The sequence below is a fragment of the Acipenser ruthenus genome, chromosome 13 (genome assembly GCF_902713425.1).
Source record: "Acipenser ruthenus chromosome 13, fAciRut3.2 maternal haplotype, whole genome shotgun sequence".
Classification (NCBI taxonomy): domain Eukaryota; kingdom Metazoa; phylum Chordata; class Actinopteri; order Acipenseriformes; family Acipenseridae; genus Acipenser; species Acipenser ruthenus.
Genome location: NC_081201.1, coordinates 28,417,241 through 28,433,594, shown reverse-complemented (window position 1 = coordinate 28,433,594; position 16,354 = coordinate 28,417,241). Strand labels below are relative to the sequence as shown.

At 34.6% G+C, this 16,354-nt stretch overlaps 1 protein-coding gene across 5 annotated transcripts in view; it reads right to left on the bottom strand.

Moving 5' to 3' along the window:
- Positions 1–15,748, bottom strand: part of pax2a (paired box 2a) — a 36,250-nt gene extending 20,502 nt beyond the window's left edge. For 3 of the 5 annotated variants that reach the window (XM_058985012.1, XM_058985014.1, XM_058985013.1), the window contains exons 1-5: positions 15,516–15,703; positions 13,227–13,392; positions 11,247–11,444; positions 6,218–6,303; positions 5,696–5,815 (exon numbers count right to left, since the gene is read on the bottom strand). In XM_058985012.1, coding sequence (XP_058840995.1) covers positions 5,696–5,815; positions 6,218–6,303; positions 11,247–11,444; positions 13,227–13,392; positions 15,516–15,558 — 613 coding nt within the window. In that variant the 5' untranslated portion in view covers positions 15,559–15,703. Of the gene's footprint in view, positions 1–5,695; positions 5,816–6,217; positions 6,304–11,246; positions 11,445–12,434; positions 12,559–13,226; positions 13,393–15,515 lie in introns of those variants that run through there. The other 2 variants (XM_058985016.1, XM_058985015.1) reach the window with 2 other exon arrangements.
- Between the last annotated feature and the right edge of the window lie 606 nt (positions 15,749–16,354).

Sequence of the window (16,354 nt, the reverse complement as noted above, 5' to 3'; positions counted from 1 at the left end):
TTAATTCTCAGCATCAGTGCCCATAATTGACTTTTTTTCTGACATGATTTCTCTCTTTGTGTGAAATCCTTCCTGTTTTTCTTTAAGTGCTTCAAGGATCCAATGATATCACTTACAGCCAATCAAAATGCTTATTGGCCTGTCCTCTTTAATACTAAAACACCTCTAGGCAGAAGCGCACATGTATTGAAACAAACATTTTCTATTCTCCTTTTTTTTAATTCCTTGGGTTTCTAGCAACCATTGGGCCTTTCAAACCCAGCTTGGGTTGCCTTCAATATTCAGAGTTTTGTTTTCAAAGAGAAATGGACACTTCTCTAAAACAGGTTGGATTCGGAGCACTACTGAACATGTCTCTGGGTAAATGTGAGAAACAGATTACTCGGATACTGCTCCTTACTGTTTACAATTCAGGTACAGCTTTAGGATGGAGGTTGTTCACTACTAGGAAGACACTTTATGAACAAACCTATGATTGAATATGCTGCTTGGTTAGCTAATTTGGGCATTGTTTGGGTTATCTTTTGTAGACCATAAAAAAAGACATCTTTAAAGGGGAAAAATATCTTTAAAGCTGTATTTACCTAGGTGAGTAGACATCCTGTAACACTTGGAATTTAGACATGAGCTGTTGTTTTGTGGCAGCCTGTCTGTCTATCTGTCTTCCTGCATAGCATTATACCAATTCAAAGATCAGGTAGATAAGAGCATTAGATAGAGTGAAGATTTTTGTTTTAGCTGGTTAGCTACAAGAGCCAGATGTTATCATAGGTTTCCATGCTACCTGTCATCAGGAAGAATAGCATTGACACTATTAAAGAAAGGTTATCCACTTCCATGGCCCTGTAGTTTTGAATCCCAGTCCACACGTATCAAGCATGATCAAATGGCAACCTGATTTTGACTATTATATCCTATCTGTTGATTTGGTGTTATCATACAAGGACATCCTGCCTCATATGCCCATCCCACTGCCATGGCAAGACCTTTAATATTTTAATATTTTATTTGTTACAACATGCCTCCACCCACCTATTTTGGCTGTAAAAATACATTGGAAGCATTCCAGAACCCACAAGTAAAAGAACTGAGAAACCCAGGTCACAATCCACAAAAACATTAACATTAATCTTCAATCTAATGGAGAACATAATCAGGTAATCATTGTTTATAGCGAACAATATAGTCACGTTAACTTTTAAACATGTACCAAGATGAATTAATGATCATAACCTTTTTTCACTATATATATATATATATATATATATATATATATATATATATATATATATATATATATATATCAGATAACAGATCCGAAAAGGACTCCTTTTTATCTTTATAACGCAACATGTACATTTCTGTTTGCCTTTCCCCCTTAAGAAACTGCTTTTAAACAGGCATTCATAACTACGTTACACCAGACAGAAGCCATCTTGACATGTTTGTCAATGTATAGCTCTTAAACACCTAGTCATTTTAGAGGCTGTCAAAAGCCAGCATTGTGGATTGCTACTTAGTGACATCAAAAGAGGAAGGGATTTTGTAACATACTCTTTGACTTGTACCATTGTATTCATATTTCTGCCTTGTTTAAATGGTGACAAGGAGAGCGTGCAATTTCTGCCTTCAATTTCAACTATGCCCTTGAATGACCTTTACACTGAACCTGTAATTTGCCTTTAGACCTTTTGACCTGCTCATGGGCACATCTTGAAATTGGGTAACCTGCCCTTAGCCTGCAAAAAAAACATTACCAGGATTTTCTTTTTGAAAGGAATCAACAGTCCGGCAATAACTGTTTGTTCTCATTTGGCTGAGCTCCTGGAAATAAATAAGTGGACTGGCCAAAAAATTGTCTCACCTAAGCTTCATTTTCCCGGGCTAGTTATGCATCAGGCGGGTGATCGCATGCTATTTTACATAATGAGATACACAAAGCAATCTGGATATGGATTCAGGGCCTACAAAGGAAGCAATAAGTTGAGGCACACACTCGGCTGCTGAAGTAATTGGTTTATATATCTGCAAGCAGTGATACCAATCTTTACACAGATAGAACTGAAGCCTGGTCTTCTGCTCTAGGCTATTTCTTTGTCTTTTCAATAACTTGCACATCCGAGGGAGAGGGAAAAGGGGGGGGGGGGGGGGGGGGGGAATGTTAATTTGCGAATTAATAGCTTTTCTCAGCGGAATTGCAAATTCTCTTAAATGTCACTTTGTACAACGTGCAGGGGGCTATCCACCAAAGAAACAATCACAGAAACTACCCGCACCCCCTCCTTCTTACTGCCAGCACCACCAATAGCCAGCAAGTGTAACATGCTACTTTTAATTTGCAATAACACATGACAATGGCAGATTAATGGCTCTTATGACACCTGTGTCCCTGAAGCTCCTCTTCTGAAGACCTGGTGCACATAACGTGTGTCACACTACATTATCTCAACATCCTTCCTTTAATGGGGACCTTTCTTTGAGGGCACTATTGACTGAGAAGTTAGGAGATGCAGAATACCAGATTGCAGCTTTGGCATTGTCGGGCTATCTGGACTACAAATCTATCATTTGTCTGACCCATTTTTTAACTCTTCTTAAATCGCCTGCATTTTTTTTCTCTAAATGTTATTAGTATCTAATCAAGCTGAGATATACAGTACTAAACCCAACAAGTCTCAGGTAGCCTAAGGCTACTGTGCTACTATGAAATTTAAACCATGTATTAACTGTCGTACAGCCTCCCTGATGTCTCAGTGTGAAATAAGGACTATGTTTAAATAACAAATAGCTTTCTAGACGATTGGCAGGGGTTCAAATAACCAGTCCTCAAGTCTTCATTAGGGCCTGATTATTAAAATTGCAGATGCTGGGGTTTGACTGAGCACCACTATAATGTGTATTTCCTATTTTTTCATTAAGAATCATTGCTCTAATGTAGAAAGAAAAAAATTGTTTTACTTGCTAACTGAAGGTCCCTTATTGCTGCAGGAGATATATGTGTCTGTTTGCAAGTGAATTACAAAATCTGCTTGCAAGTGAATTACAAAAATGTGTGTGCAATACTTTATTACATTAAAAGCAATGCTTTCGTAAAACCCATAGAAGAAGGTCCATGTGGGTTTTCAGAGCAATATCCATATAGGTTAATGCACTAAAATCATCATACTGGAAAAGTGCAAATGTACTTTTTCAATTAACTACTATAATATATATCTATATTAAAAAAAAAACACAGCAGTTTGGTATTTCAAAAGACCCAAGAAAGATCTGGAGATACAAGATGTGGTGTTTCTCTTGAGATGCACATCCAGAAACAGAATCTGCTCTCTTACTGGGAAACAATGTGTTCTACTTGTATACATAGAGAAAACAATATTCATGGGTTATTACGGGATTATTATTATTATTATTATTATTATTATTATTATTATTATTATTATTATTATTATTAAACTGGTAAATGTATTATAATGATTAGCATGCTGACTTCTGTTAAAAGGATTAGTATTAATTGCTAATTGAATCATGGTAGTTTCTGCAAAGAGCTCAAGCTTCAACAATATTAATATATGACAATATCCATATAATAAGGGGACAGAGATAGCATTCATTCTTTGTACTTTATGCATGCAGTAAACAAAGTGTTTACTAACAGAATTCCATTATGCTTGTGGCTTTATAAGAACAAACTGATCTCTATTAGTTTTCCACATGGGAATCATTAATTAGTCTTTCAGATGGCAATAATGCACTCACAAACTGGTATTTTAAGTAGGCAGGAACTCCCTTCTCTGTGTGGGAGAGGCAAGTGTTAAGTAAACTGACTAGCGACCATGTATAAATCCCCTCCCTTTCAGCAGCAAGTTAAGCAAGGGAAATTGCACATTAAGCTGTGGAAATATATGGACCTCAAAAACAAAACCCCAACACTTTCTGGAACAATCCCTTCTTCTCTACTAATGCCAGCGCCTTCCCTCCCCTGAGCCAATCTCAATCAAAATACAGGTTGAGTTACTCTGACCCGAAGAATGACTGGCATTTGACAAGGTACATCCTAATCTACCCTGCCATTCAACTTCTGACCAGTGGATTTCCCTTTGGGATTTGGGAAAGAGCTTCATCAGTAAAAAAATAAATAAATAAATAAATAAATCTAGTATAAAAATTATTTTCCTCCCCGATTGGCAGCCCACTACAGAGAAGAGGAGGAACGGAGAAATAAGGCTGCCTGCATTGATAAATGGCGGTTTTATAAATAATTTCCAACCAGATCAGTCCCTTGACTCCTTCGGTGTTATTCCACCTGCTCGATTTCTCACATGGGAGATGTTTATTCAATAACATTAAAAAGCCTATTGCTTGCAGAACCGATAATCCATAAGCCCTCAGGCTCACTCACTCACTCGCTCGCTCGCTCGCTCACTCACTCACTCACTCACTCACTCACTCACTCACTCACTCACTCACTCACTCACTCACTCACTCACTCAAAAAAAATCATTCTTCTTGAGCCGCTGAGTTGAAATGTCTTCCACATCAGCAGCGCTTTCTCCAGCTGACCTGGGTGGTTGGCTACATCATCTTGACATGTAATTATCCTAACTCTTCTTAATCATTTCAGCTAAGATTAATTGTACAAGACAACACTGACAAAAGTGGAGGTCAAGACTTGAAATAAAAAAGGAACTATCTTCCTTAGTCTTCAGTGTTTGCTGCTTTGAATTGACTAAAGAGCCAGATAATGATGATGATTTGAGCAGCTCTTTCAGCTAACTTTTCTTTGGCTCCAATGGTTTTGTCCTAACCTTTTCACAATGAATGAACCCCTTGCCTAAAAATAAACTCGGGATCTCTCTATGAATTCCACTCTTTGCAGAAATAAAGGTTTAGGGGCCTAATTGGTGCTTTTGGATTTTTTTTCTTTTTTTTTTTTTTTAACACACACAATAGTGTTAGCATTCTTGTCTAGTTAGTCAAATAAGCTGCTGTGCCAGTATTCCTTTTTTAAATGTCAACTAAAAATCATTGGCTTTCTTGTTAACTTGATGCATGATCATTATTTTGCTGCATAAACACATTTCACCATTTGCAAACAGAATAACCCTGACTAATGATTGTCATAAAAATATAAGAATATTGATTATTTTCCACCCCAGTTCTAGATGCCCAAAAGTCTAATTATATTACGATGTCAGCTATAAATACTAGTTTGTGTGTGTTTCTGTTCTAACAATAAACAAGCATCATGTAAAAAAAATGTGTGCACCTCCAAATTAAATCTGAACTATAATACTTATCCTAAAAGTCAACTTTAAATCAAGACCTCCAAATGTGCTCCGGCTTCTTGACTCTCCATGTAAGGGTGATATCCTATGTATGGAACACCTTAAGCTCTGTTGCACATCCATTAAAATGATCCCTTATTACACCACTCGAGGACCATGCTGCCTAATAATTTACAATTCTTTGTGTATCACATTGCATGAAATCAAGACCCAGTATTTTAAAATTAAAAAGGTAAAGCTAAATTTATCTGCGGGTCAACGGAAAGGCCCAGAGCCAAGACTTCAGAAAATCTAAGCCACTTAAACAAGCAGATGAGAGGCGTGGATCCTGTAGCCAGAAATGCTAACCTATAGGTGACAAGGTGACAAGGCATGAAACAAATAAGTCTTAATATCCCCATTCCTCTTACCATCGTCTCGTTTCCTCTTTTCACCATTCGACCGTGGAATACCCAGAATGCCGTTGATAGAGTAAGATCCAACTGGATCATTTGAAGCACTGGATACCGGCGGGGAGGCTGTGCTTGGTACTGAGAAAGGGGAAAATGTTATTTTAAATAATTGAAAAGTGATTATTACTTTTAAGGAGAATAAACTGTTATAGAACTGTTTTGAACCGAGACTTTCTACCTTTAATGATCGTTCTACATATAACATGCTAAATAAATCACTTTTTGTTTTATTCAGGGTTGAAGCAGTTAGCTTTGGACATAACCTATTAGCACCACATAATAATGACTTTTGTTCCCTCAGTTTTGAACATTGGCATATTTAAAGTCTCTTTGCTGAGTTAAGAATTAAAACTCAGCCTGTATTCAATTATGCTTGCAGAGTAAGACATTTCAAACCAATATATATATATATATATATATATATATATATATATATATATATATATATATATATATATATTTATTTATTTTCTGGCTTACCTATGGTGTGGCCTGTTGTTGAGAGCGGTGTCCCTGTTCCATCTGGGGAAGAGTGGAAAGGCTGTTGAACTTTGGTCCGAATTATCCTGCACGATATAAATAAGAGCAAATTATTAAAACAGAATCTACTCAAATGTACGGCATGCAAGCCATGATAAATAAAATTTCAGACAAACAAAGAAACAACCGCAGAAGGACCTTACATGTCATGCTGGACATAGATCAAACAGAAATCACAAGTCAGACAGGTCAAGCATGACTCATTCTATTTCTTAATGTGGGTACGGACTGGATTTGTACACATTCTTTACCATGGCTTTATGCTTTCTTTTATGAGGAAAGAGTTAAGTTGAATATGACTGTGTGAAATCCTTAGCTAAAGCTGTCCTAAAACCTATTTTGCTATATGCACCTTTTAATTCCAAATTAAAAAAGGGTCACTGCACCATTAAGGTAAAATATGGATACAATCTGGCTTGAATGATCTTGCAAACAAACCATGAAGTCACATCAATGATCAGCTTCAGTGACTCTACCTGGCCCAGGACTAACCATCTTTCCCTCCTTCCCAACCACCTCTCTCCCTCTCTCTTTCTATAACATCCACAGGAGTGCCCAACACTCTTGGCTTTGAGCTCCCCAAATCAAACACCTCTGTATAACTGAACAGCCCCAAGTGCCAATGCAGATGAGATTCTATTGATCGGGGCTTGGGGATAAAAAGTTGGGGATTAGTCACAGGCAAACAGATGCAAATGGAAAGCTATAAATTATATGTGACAGGAAAGCAATAGTACCTTATTGCTGTGCACAAGCTTACTCCAGCATTAGACTAATTTAATCTGTTTGGCACTTTAAAATGAGGCTAGCTGTCACAATAATTTGTAAACTTTAAAACAATTAATCATGAAAGATCAAGTATCCATTTTTTAGAGTTCAACTTTAAGCTGAAACATAAACCGTAACATTCTAAACATTTTTTGTATAAAAATTTTAAAAATAGTCATAAGTTTTTCAATAGAATTTAGATTTTGAGAACACACAACAGTCCTAAGATTTTCACAATTTATGAACCCTGAAAATAAACTCACATACTTGATTAGCATATTTAATTAATGCATTGGTGGAGCAATAAACTGTCATGCCTGTAAAAGCAAATCATACACATGTGTTCATTTGACTTGCGGAATAGTAAAAGACTTTTTAATTTAGTTTGAAATTATGAACTTCCCAACCAGTGTCAGGGCAACTAAGAGTTAATGACCAAAAATAGTCTATAAACATCAAACATCCATTGATTTCAATGACTTAGGCAGCTTCCAATTTCCCTCAATGCACTGTCCTTGGGGCAAGGCGACAAAAGCTACAAGCCTTTTCTAGAAAACACATATCAATATTTTATTTGGATTTTTAACTTCCCTTCATAACAATTGTTTGACCCCTTGACTCGTGTGAGCCACATAAATTCAGGGCCTTTATTTGGAATCCATGTTCCTGGTATTGAATAAGCAATTTGGAAGGGTGAATTAATGACTTCAGCTGTTGCTGAAAATTCCCTGAAGAAATATTAAAATTGCTTTGAGTCTGAATCAATACCATTGAAAGCCATTGAGGACCTTGTTTTTCATAATGTCTACAAGCAGGTATTTGGTGGCAATTCCTTGTAGCAGCTCAGACACAAGGTACAACCTCATCTCTGTGTAATCTTTAATAATTCATGCAGGAAAAAAGTGTTTAAAGATAGAACATCCTCTTTTGTCAACAGACCTGAGGTCAGTTTCTTTAGAACATAAACCTTGAGGTAGCATGTCTCTTTTCTAATGTCTAATTTATGTTGTAGATTCAAACTTATTTGCTTTGTAATGCTGTACCTGCTTGTTAATAAAAAATCAGCCTTAGAGCGACTAGATTCCCTCTGTTAGCCTACACTGACACAGAAGTGAAGTTTAATGGATGTGAAGAAAATATTATATTTTATTTACAGTGAAATAAATGTAATGTTAATGCTTTTTTTAATATATATATATATTAACAGTAATTTCTATATTTAACTTAAAAACAGGACATTTCTGTAAAGTGATTCATATTGCTTTTTTTTTATTTATGAATGTGTGCATTTAAATGTCTGCAGTTTTTAACAGCTGATAAATTAAGGGTGGCATGAAATTTCAGATTATCGAAGGACCAAGTAATGTTTTTTCTTGTTTTTTTTTTAAGATTTTGGATCAATTTTAGTTTTTTTACTCACACTATAATTCACTCATAAATATCTTCAACTAAATGCTGAATTTTAGACTAAAGGCTTGTTAACACAATAAGTGATAACTACTCTGTAAGCAATTAAAAAAAAAACATCAGATTCTTGAAGTTCCTCTAGTAATAGAAATACATTCAATTGTATTTGCATTTTAATTTCCCACATAAACAAAGGCCCATAGAGAGCTCAATTTCTAAACACTCAGTTGAATTTAATTAGAAATGAAAAGTTTATAGGGGTCTTTTAATACAATTAATGCACATTTAAAAATGATCACATACATGTGTTGGAACCTGCTCAAATTGCCCTTTTTTAAGCAACCACAGGGCATGAAATGGATTTTTTCAACTTTTTTTTTTTTGCTGTCTTATGTGAGGCTGCCCTTGCTCTCCAATCAGCTCATTAAATGTAATGTTGATGCCAGCTCTATGGACGGGTGCCTCCTAAGCAAAGTTCATTACTCATGCTCTTGGGTAGGGGGTTTACTCTCAGTCTTGCTCTCTTCCCCTTCTCCCTTCTCTCCTTCTTGGATACCTCCTGTTAAACTTGGCTCACCCGTGTATCTTTCCGGCGAAGACACAAGGGGCTGGTGAGGGTTTGTTATTAACACTGGCTTTTAAAAATCTGGTTATGATGTAATTCACTTAGCCAAGAAAGGGGTCAGAGCTCTACAAGGTGACCAAAGCCAAGCATTCGGTCTACATGGAGTAAACAGATTAGAAGGATGTGTATCTGTGGTTTTGCCTGATCTATCCCATCCATCCATTTACTTTTATTATTAAAAGACATCTACAGTGAGGAAAATGCTTTTGTCAACAAAAATGTCTTTAGCATAAAGCTGCCATCCGATTATACAAAACCGGATTATCCGATACTTCAGCACAATCTGATTATACAAAACACTCAATTATTGGAACAAAAAGCATGTTGAGATTACTTTGATTAATTGACTTCAGTATACAAGCACACAAGTGAGACTTTGTTCATTTAGTTGCAATAGGTTTAACATTTAAAGCATATAGAACATCTTAAATTAAGACGTCATGTGTGATTGATAGCTAAAGAGCTTCTGCATTGTGGTTGTTATGGTTTCATGTGCCACACCTTTAAATATTATAAATGACAATTTGAGTGACATCAGCTTTAGATATTGGGGTGCAATTATGAACTGCCAGTGCTATTTAACTTTTTAGGAGAATATTTTCTATGCTGCATATCTCATTAAACATTTGATTTTAAAATCATATGATGCTTATATAATTAACATTACTCCAAGGTAATAAAGTCTTGACTGCCCCCTTTGTTTTATTAGATAGATGTGTACTTTCATTCCACTCTCCAAAGAGGAATCTTATGAAGTGCTACTGTAACACTGTCTAATCCAATATTTTTTTTTCTTCCAAATCCATAATATAAATATAAAAATGTTATTTTAATATCCAGCAAAAAGCGGTTTCTATTGAAAGTGTATTTCCAGTCAAAATAAAAGTCAGTTGGGTTCACAAGAAATGTCAATAAGACTAATAGTGAACAAGGTTCAATAGTTATTAATGATACCTGCATGTATACTGTTATTATTTCGTAGGCAGCCCTATTGCCATGCTGTTATCTAATGGATTTTGCTTCAGATGTGGTCTGAGCTTATTTGGAAACATAACTATCAGTTCACAATGAAGAAACTGCCTATTCTAGAACATTAGCCCTAATATTGAACTATTGTGCTGTCTATTTCCCATTGCCAGTGGATCTGGTTACAGAGTATTGATCGGTTTTCATCCAGACAGATGTGATTGTGGTGCTCTCAGCTTTAGATCTACCTCTGTAAGGGCTGATTCTTGAAGGATTTGGGATTGAATTGCACTATACAGACCACCCTCGGTGAACAGAGGGTATTTAAAAAAATCAACGTTTTTTAATAGACTTTTAAAATACGTATTATAGATACATGTTTGTATTGAAAACAAATAATGATATAGTGCTCGCATTGAATTTATTTAAAAACACATAATAGCTTAACAATTTTTAAAAACAACCAACCTGGGCATTATTGAATATCATATTTAAAGCCGCATCTTCAGTCTACATTTATATTGCTTTCAATTACATGCATCATTTAGTAAAAGTCTATATATTTTCAATTAGGTTCCCAATTCATCTTCAACTACATTCGAAATTACTAGCTACTTGATACTTCCCAAATGTTCTGTATTAAGTTAAAAAAACACACATTTCAATATGCACTAAACTATTAAATAAAATGAATTTACTTTTCTGTATTCGATGGATTAGTAAAACTATATATATATATATATATATATATATATATATATATATATATATATATATATATATATATATATATATATAAATACTTGCACATCATACACTATGGTATGCATTGGAACACTATGTCGGTTTCCGTAGCGCGAACTATTTTCCCCCGCTGTGGACGATTATTTGAACGCATTGTTTATAGAGAATAGGGAAGTGTTTTTTTAGTTTAAGGAATAAACCAATTTCACTTTTTTTCGTTGTTTAACCGATTTGTCTCTTTTTGTGCTGATATTTGTTTATTTTACTATACCCTTTGCTCTAAATCGAAGACACATTGTATTATTTCTTATACTGAAAACATATGTTACAATTTGATTGATTACACATTGGATGCAGTACACAATGCCACAAATGACAGACGTTGGTGTAACATTGCTGTTTTCTACATATGACTTTAGTGTTATTATTGACAGGTCGTAGCAAATCTGTATTTTTTACCTGTTGATGGATGACACACTGGGGACAGTGTCATTGTCACAGACGCCTTCTGCCAGCAGCCTGTCTCTGATCTCCCACGCGAACATGGTGGGATTCTGGCGTTTGTAATCTGCGATTTTATCCACAACTTTGGGGGTCGCCACTTTAGGTTTAGAACCCCCAATAACTCCGGGTTTAATGCTGCCTGTCTCATAGTACCTGCAATAATAATAATAATAATAATAATAATAATAATAATAATAATAATAATAATAATAATAATAATACATTTTAAATGTGAGTTCAACCGTAAGGAACATTGCAATGCATAACAATATATCCAATTTTTGGTGCTTTCATTTCACGCGGGTAGCACCGCTATTGAGCTTAAAAGTTACTGTTTGCATTTTTCTTTCCAGTCCGTAAACCCAGCAGATTTCACAAAACAACATAACAAATATATATATATATATATATATATATATATATATATATATATATATATATATATATAGAAGATTAAAACCTTGATTATATCGGTTTCCTGGTTATTTCTCCAGGGTGGCGGCTCTTGCGCTCCCAGAAGGGACAAAAGTTTTGTATGTTTTCGAATTTAAAAAAAAAAGAACAACAGAATGAACGGCGAAAAACGCCGTTCTGAAAATATAAAGATGTTTCTTTCTTTCTGAAATAAGATTCATAAATAACATTCCCATTTTGGGACATAAGTGCATTTATTGATGTGCATTTAGCGAACACGATGTACGGGAAACGCCGCATGAATAATCTGTTCTACTATTTTGGAAATAGGTGTTTAACTGTAACTTGTCACAAACAACAACAAATTATGAAACATTTTAAAATTACTTAATAATAATAATAATAATAATAATAATAATAATAATAATAATAATAATAGGCCTACATGTGCAACAATACAGTAACAGAAAGACACGCTACCAATTCAACTCGCCCTGGATAAGGGCGTCTGCTAAGAAAAAAAATAAATAAATACATAATAATAATAATAATAATAATAATAATAATAATAATAATAATAATAATAATAATAATAATAATAATAAATGAATGAATACCAATCAAACATTTAAAACATTTTTGACTAAAAACATTTCCTAAGCATTATTATTTTTCAGAGAATGACAGAAATAAGTAAAAAAAAAAAAAAAAAAAAAAAAAAAGATATACCTTCTGAAATCCTTTTGATAGCTGAAAAAATATTTCAAAAACTTTCATACTAACGCACATTAAGGAATCTCAGTAGAGCACTGCATTTTGATTGCTGCTGTTAGGTCTATTTATATTTGCATTAGTGCCACAATGAGCTATTCGATATATGTGTATGTATGGAATTTGAAGTTAGTCTTACGCATTTGTGTTTTTGTCAGCTTACTGGCAAAAATCATCAGTAGGTTATTTAAAAAGCCCCCTCCCCCTTCCCCATATCATTATTAAAATAACCAGGATTCACATCAAGCAATCCTATTTGAGGGATTTCAAGATGGAGGTGTACTTCAGGTGTATATGTTTTTTTTATATTTTTCAATTTAAATTGGATGGACTTAGATAAGGGGACGGTGCTCCTTAGTCTAATTTGTACTTACCTGCTGCGCAGTACCCGCACGGCTCATTTTTATGTCTTTATTATCTTATGGTGGTTTAATTCAAAACGTCGATCTCATCATGTGTAATAAATAAATAAATAAATAAATAAATAAATAAATAAATAAATAAATAAAATCTTGCCAAGCATAAACTATAATTCATAGTGTTGTGTTTTAATAGGATTTATCAAGAATACAAATACATGTTTGTCAACTATTTTTTTTTGTATGACACTATAATTCCAGTGCAAACGTGGATAGATTTTTAAAAGGGGGCACTGGATTTCATAGGGATTTACTATAAAAGAAATGCGGTTTAGTGGCACCGTTATCGTTAATTTATATTTAAAAAACGGGAAGGAATATGGCTGCTTACCTGCCAAGGATCTTGCTAACGCAGCCATGGCTGACCCTTAGTTGCCTGGAGATGTCACAAGGTCTCACTCCCTGGTGGGCGAGCTCGACAATTCTCTGCCTCACCACATCAGGTAGGGGTCTGCCATTCACAAACACCCCTCCCAGCTGGTTTACACCCCCGTGCCCTATATGGGAAACAACAACATAAAAAACACATAACATTACATACATGAGGAGACGGGGGAGATCATGCATATAGTTAGGAAACAAACAGACCTACACGAAAAAAAAGGATAATAAAAGTACATTATCAGAGAGCGAGGAAATGTAACGATTAGAGAATTAACAGATTAAAGGATTAAAGATATAACCAACATTGTGCCGGAAATGAGATCTCTGTTTAATCACAATATAACAACATGATCATAATATAGGCTGGAGTTATCGGCCTACACACGTTTTCAGTGTTTCTCTTTCAAACAAATTAAATAAATATAACACAATACCATTAATTACAGGAATGCAATTGCTTATATTTTGAGAAACTAATTATATTTTCCATTATATATTTAAAAAATGAGCATTGCACAAATACAAATCCGTTGCTTTACAAAGGTATTTGACTTCTGTTCGTTTTCATCACCGACTACCGAACAGAGCTCGCTTTTCACTTTAATTAAACCACTTCCCTATTCCCTAGCTGTAATAGCAATAATACCTTGTTCATACTGTCTTGTTTATCTATATTCTCAAAGTTTGTTTAACACTGAATAATGATAAAAGCAACATTAGTCATTTAGGCTGCCAACACATATGCATATAATACAGTTATTTATTTATTTATTTATTTATTTATTTATTTATCTAACACCGTTAACCATTATACGAAGAAACGCATATGTTAAAACACACAGTTATCTCCAAACATAGTTGAATTCTTGTGGTATCCATTATTAATGCCGTTATAGTTTCAGATAGTGTTAGAAACGCAGTGCGTCATCTGCAGATTAACACCCTGTACATTATCATATTAAACACGTCAAACTTTACGTGATATTGCCAAAATAGTATGGATTTTTCATGTTGGTTCCCTCTAAAATTGAACTGTGTGTACATTTGGACATGTTAACGTTGTGCTTATTTTCGACACCCGTCTTTTTACCTGACATTTCAAGGCCTAAATCAATTTAACATAAAGTCACAACAATTCCCCTTTCTTTTCCCTATTTCATAATTAGATAATTATTTTGTACACCATTTTTTTAATTACAGTTGTACCCATCTAACTCAAGTCATTTTGCAGTCATTTTATAGAAATAGAACATAATTAGATTAGATATTTCCTCTCCAGCCCAGCACATGTTGTTGGTATAAAGTTACACGCTGTTTAATTTCGCCATGCCATTTACCATAAATAATTAAAGCGAGCCTTGATAACTTAGGCAAAAAGATTACACATATTACACATATCACCGTTGCATTATTTAAAATACGCAAAATACAGTCATATATATATATATATATATATATATATATATATATATATATATATATATATATATTATTTTGCGTCACATTTTTTGACCAAACTTTTCAAGGAGCTTTTCTTAGATAATTATATTGCATGGCACACAAAACTAGTTTAAACTACTAAATCACCTATCTTAGTACTGTAATTTGTAGAATTCTTCAAAGCACTTATCTTATTATATGTTTTGGTGACATAGGAAGTACGTGATTAATAGATACCTTGCCAACGTCTTCTATTGGTATTTATAATTATATACTGGAAATTATACATTAGTGCCAACAATTATGTTGTTTATTTGTTTCTATAATAATTAACCATGGGACTATGTCCTGATATATATATATATATATATATATATATATATATATATATATATATATTACGTTTCGCAGCTTATGTTAAAATTACACCTGTACAGATCCAGTGTTCAAGGCTTTTAATTGTAAATGTTCTAATCACAAAGTCAAACACTGACCTTTAGGATATTAAACACACCAGTAATATTCCATATAGATGTAGGATTTGTTCTTATTTGTTCTTTACATTCTATTTGTGGGAACGTTGGTACATGCTGTAGATTTCGCATGAGTGACTGCATGCATTTTTCCTCCCAACACACATTTTAAAAATCAAATCAGCATGATTTCACAGTACCTACGGCACATTAATATATATTTCACAAATGTATTCCTCCTTATTAAAGCGATAAGTACAGTATCAGAAAAACAGCATGCAGGTACATGCATGGTTTACAATAAGAAGGCTTTGTGTACTTACGGTGCATAGCTGAGAACGGGTCTGCTTTGCAGTGAATATCCATAGGATAGCAGAGAAAAGAAAGGTAATCAACTGAAGCCGCCGTTTCGCCTTGATAATGCAGCTTTAAACTCAAGGAAACGAAAAAAATGCTACTAGATAAGAACAAAAACAAGCAGTCTATGTCCGAATTCAATCGATCGGTAGACAACTTCTGAAAAAAAAAAAAGAAAAAAAAAAAAAAAAAAAAACACGGCAAAGTTGCACTCTCGCGTATTTCAGTCGAGTCCTTGCACCGAAGAGATTAGGAAGGTGCGTCAGGTGAAGAACATGACCAATACTTTAAATCACAACAGATTTATAAACAAAATGTGCCAAATCTGGAAATTATTGGATGATTTCAAAGCACATGCTGACGAGACAAGAAACTAGGTTCTGCTCAGTCGCTGCGTCTTCTTTTAAAACTGCAGTAGAAATTCCTCCTTATGGTGTCGCTGGGACTGATGGCAGGTCTTGGGTTTGATCAGATATGTGTATAAAGATGACAGGGAAAACATGGACACTCTGAAAGTGTCTTGTGGTCTTTTTTCTGAAGGTGGGATGTGCTTGCAAGAAGCTTTGGATTGAGAATGAAGCCCCTCTCCCTGTGTCTCTGTTTCTAAAAGCTGCAACACCCCCTCCCTCCAGATCTCCCCTTGCTTAGAGATGGATGACTTGTCAGACAAAGGCAATAGATTCCAACACTTTGTGATTCGCCAACGCAAAAAACTGGAGCTCAAATGAGGAGGTCCCTTCATCTGACACTTCGAAAGGGGAGGGAAACAGACGGGGGAAAACCATTTAGAGTTTGGGATAAGAAA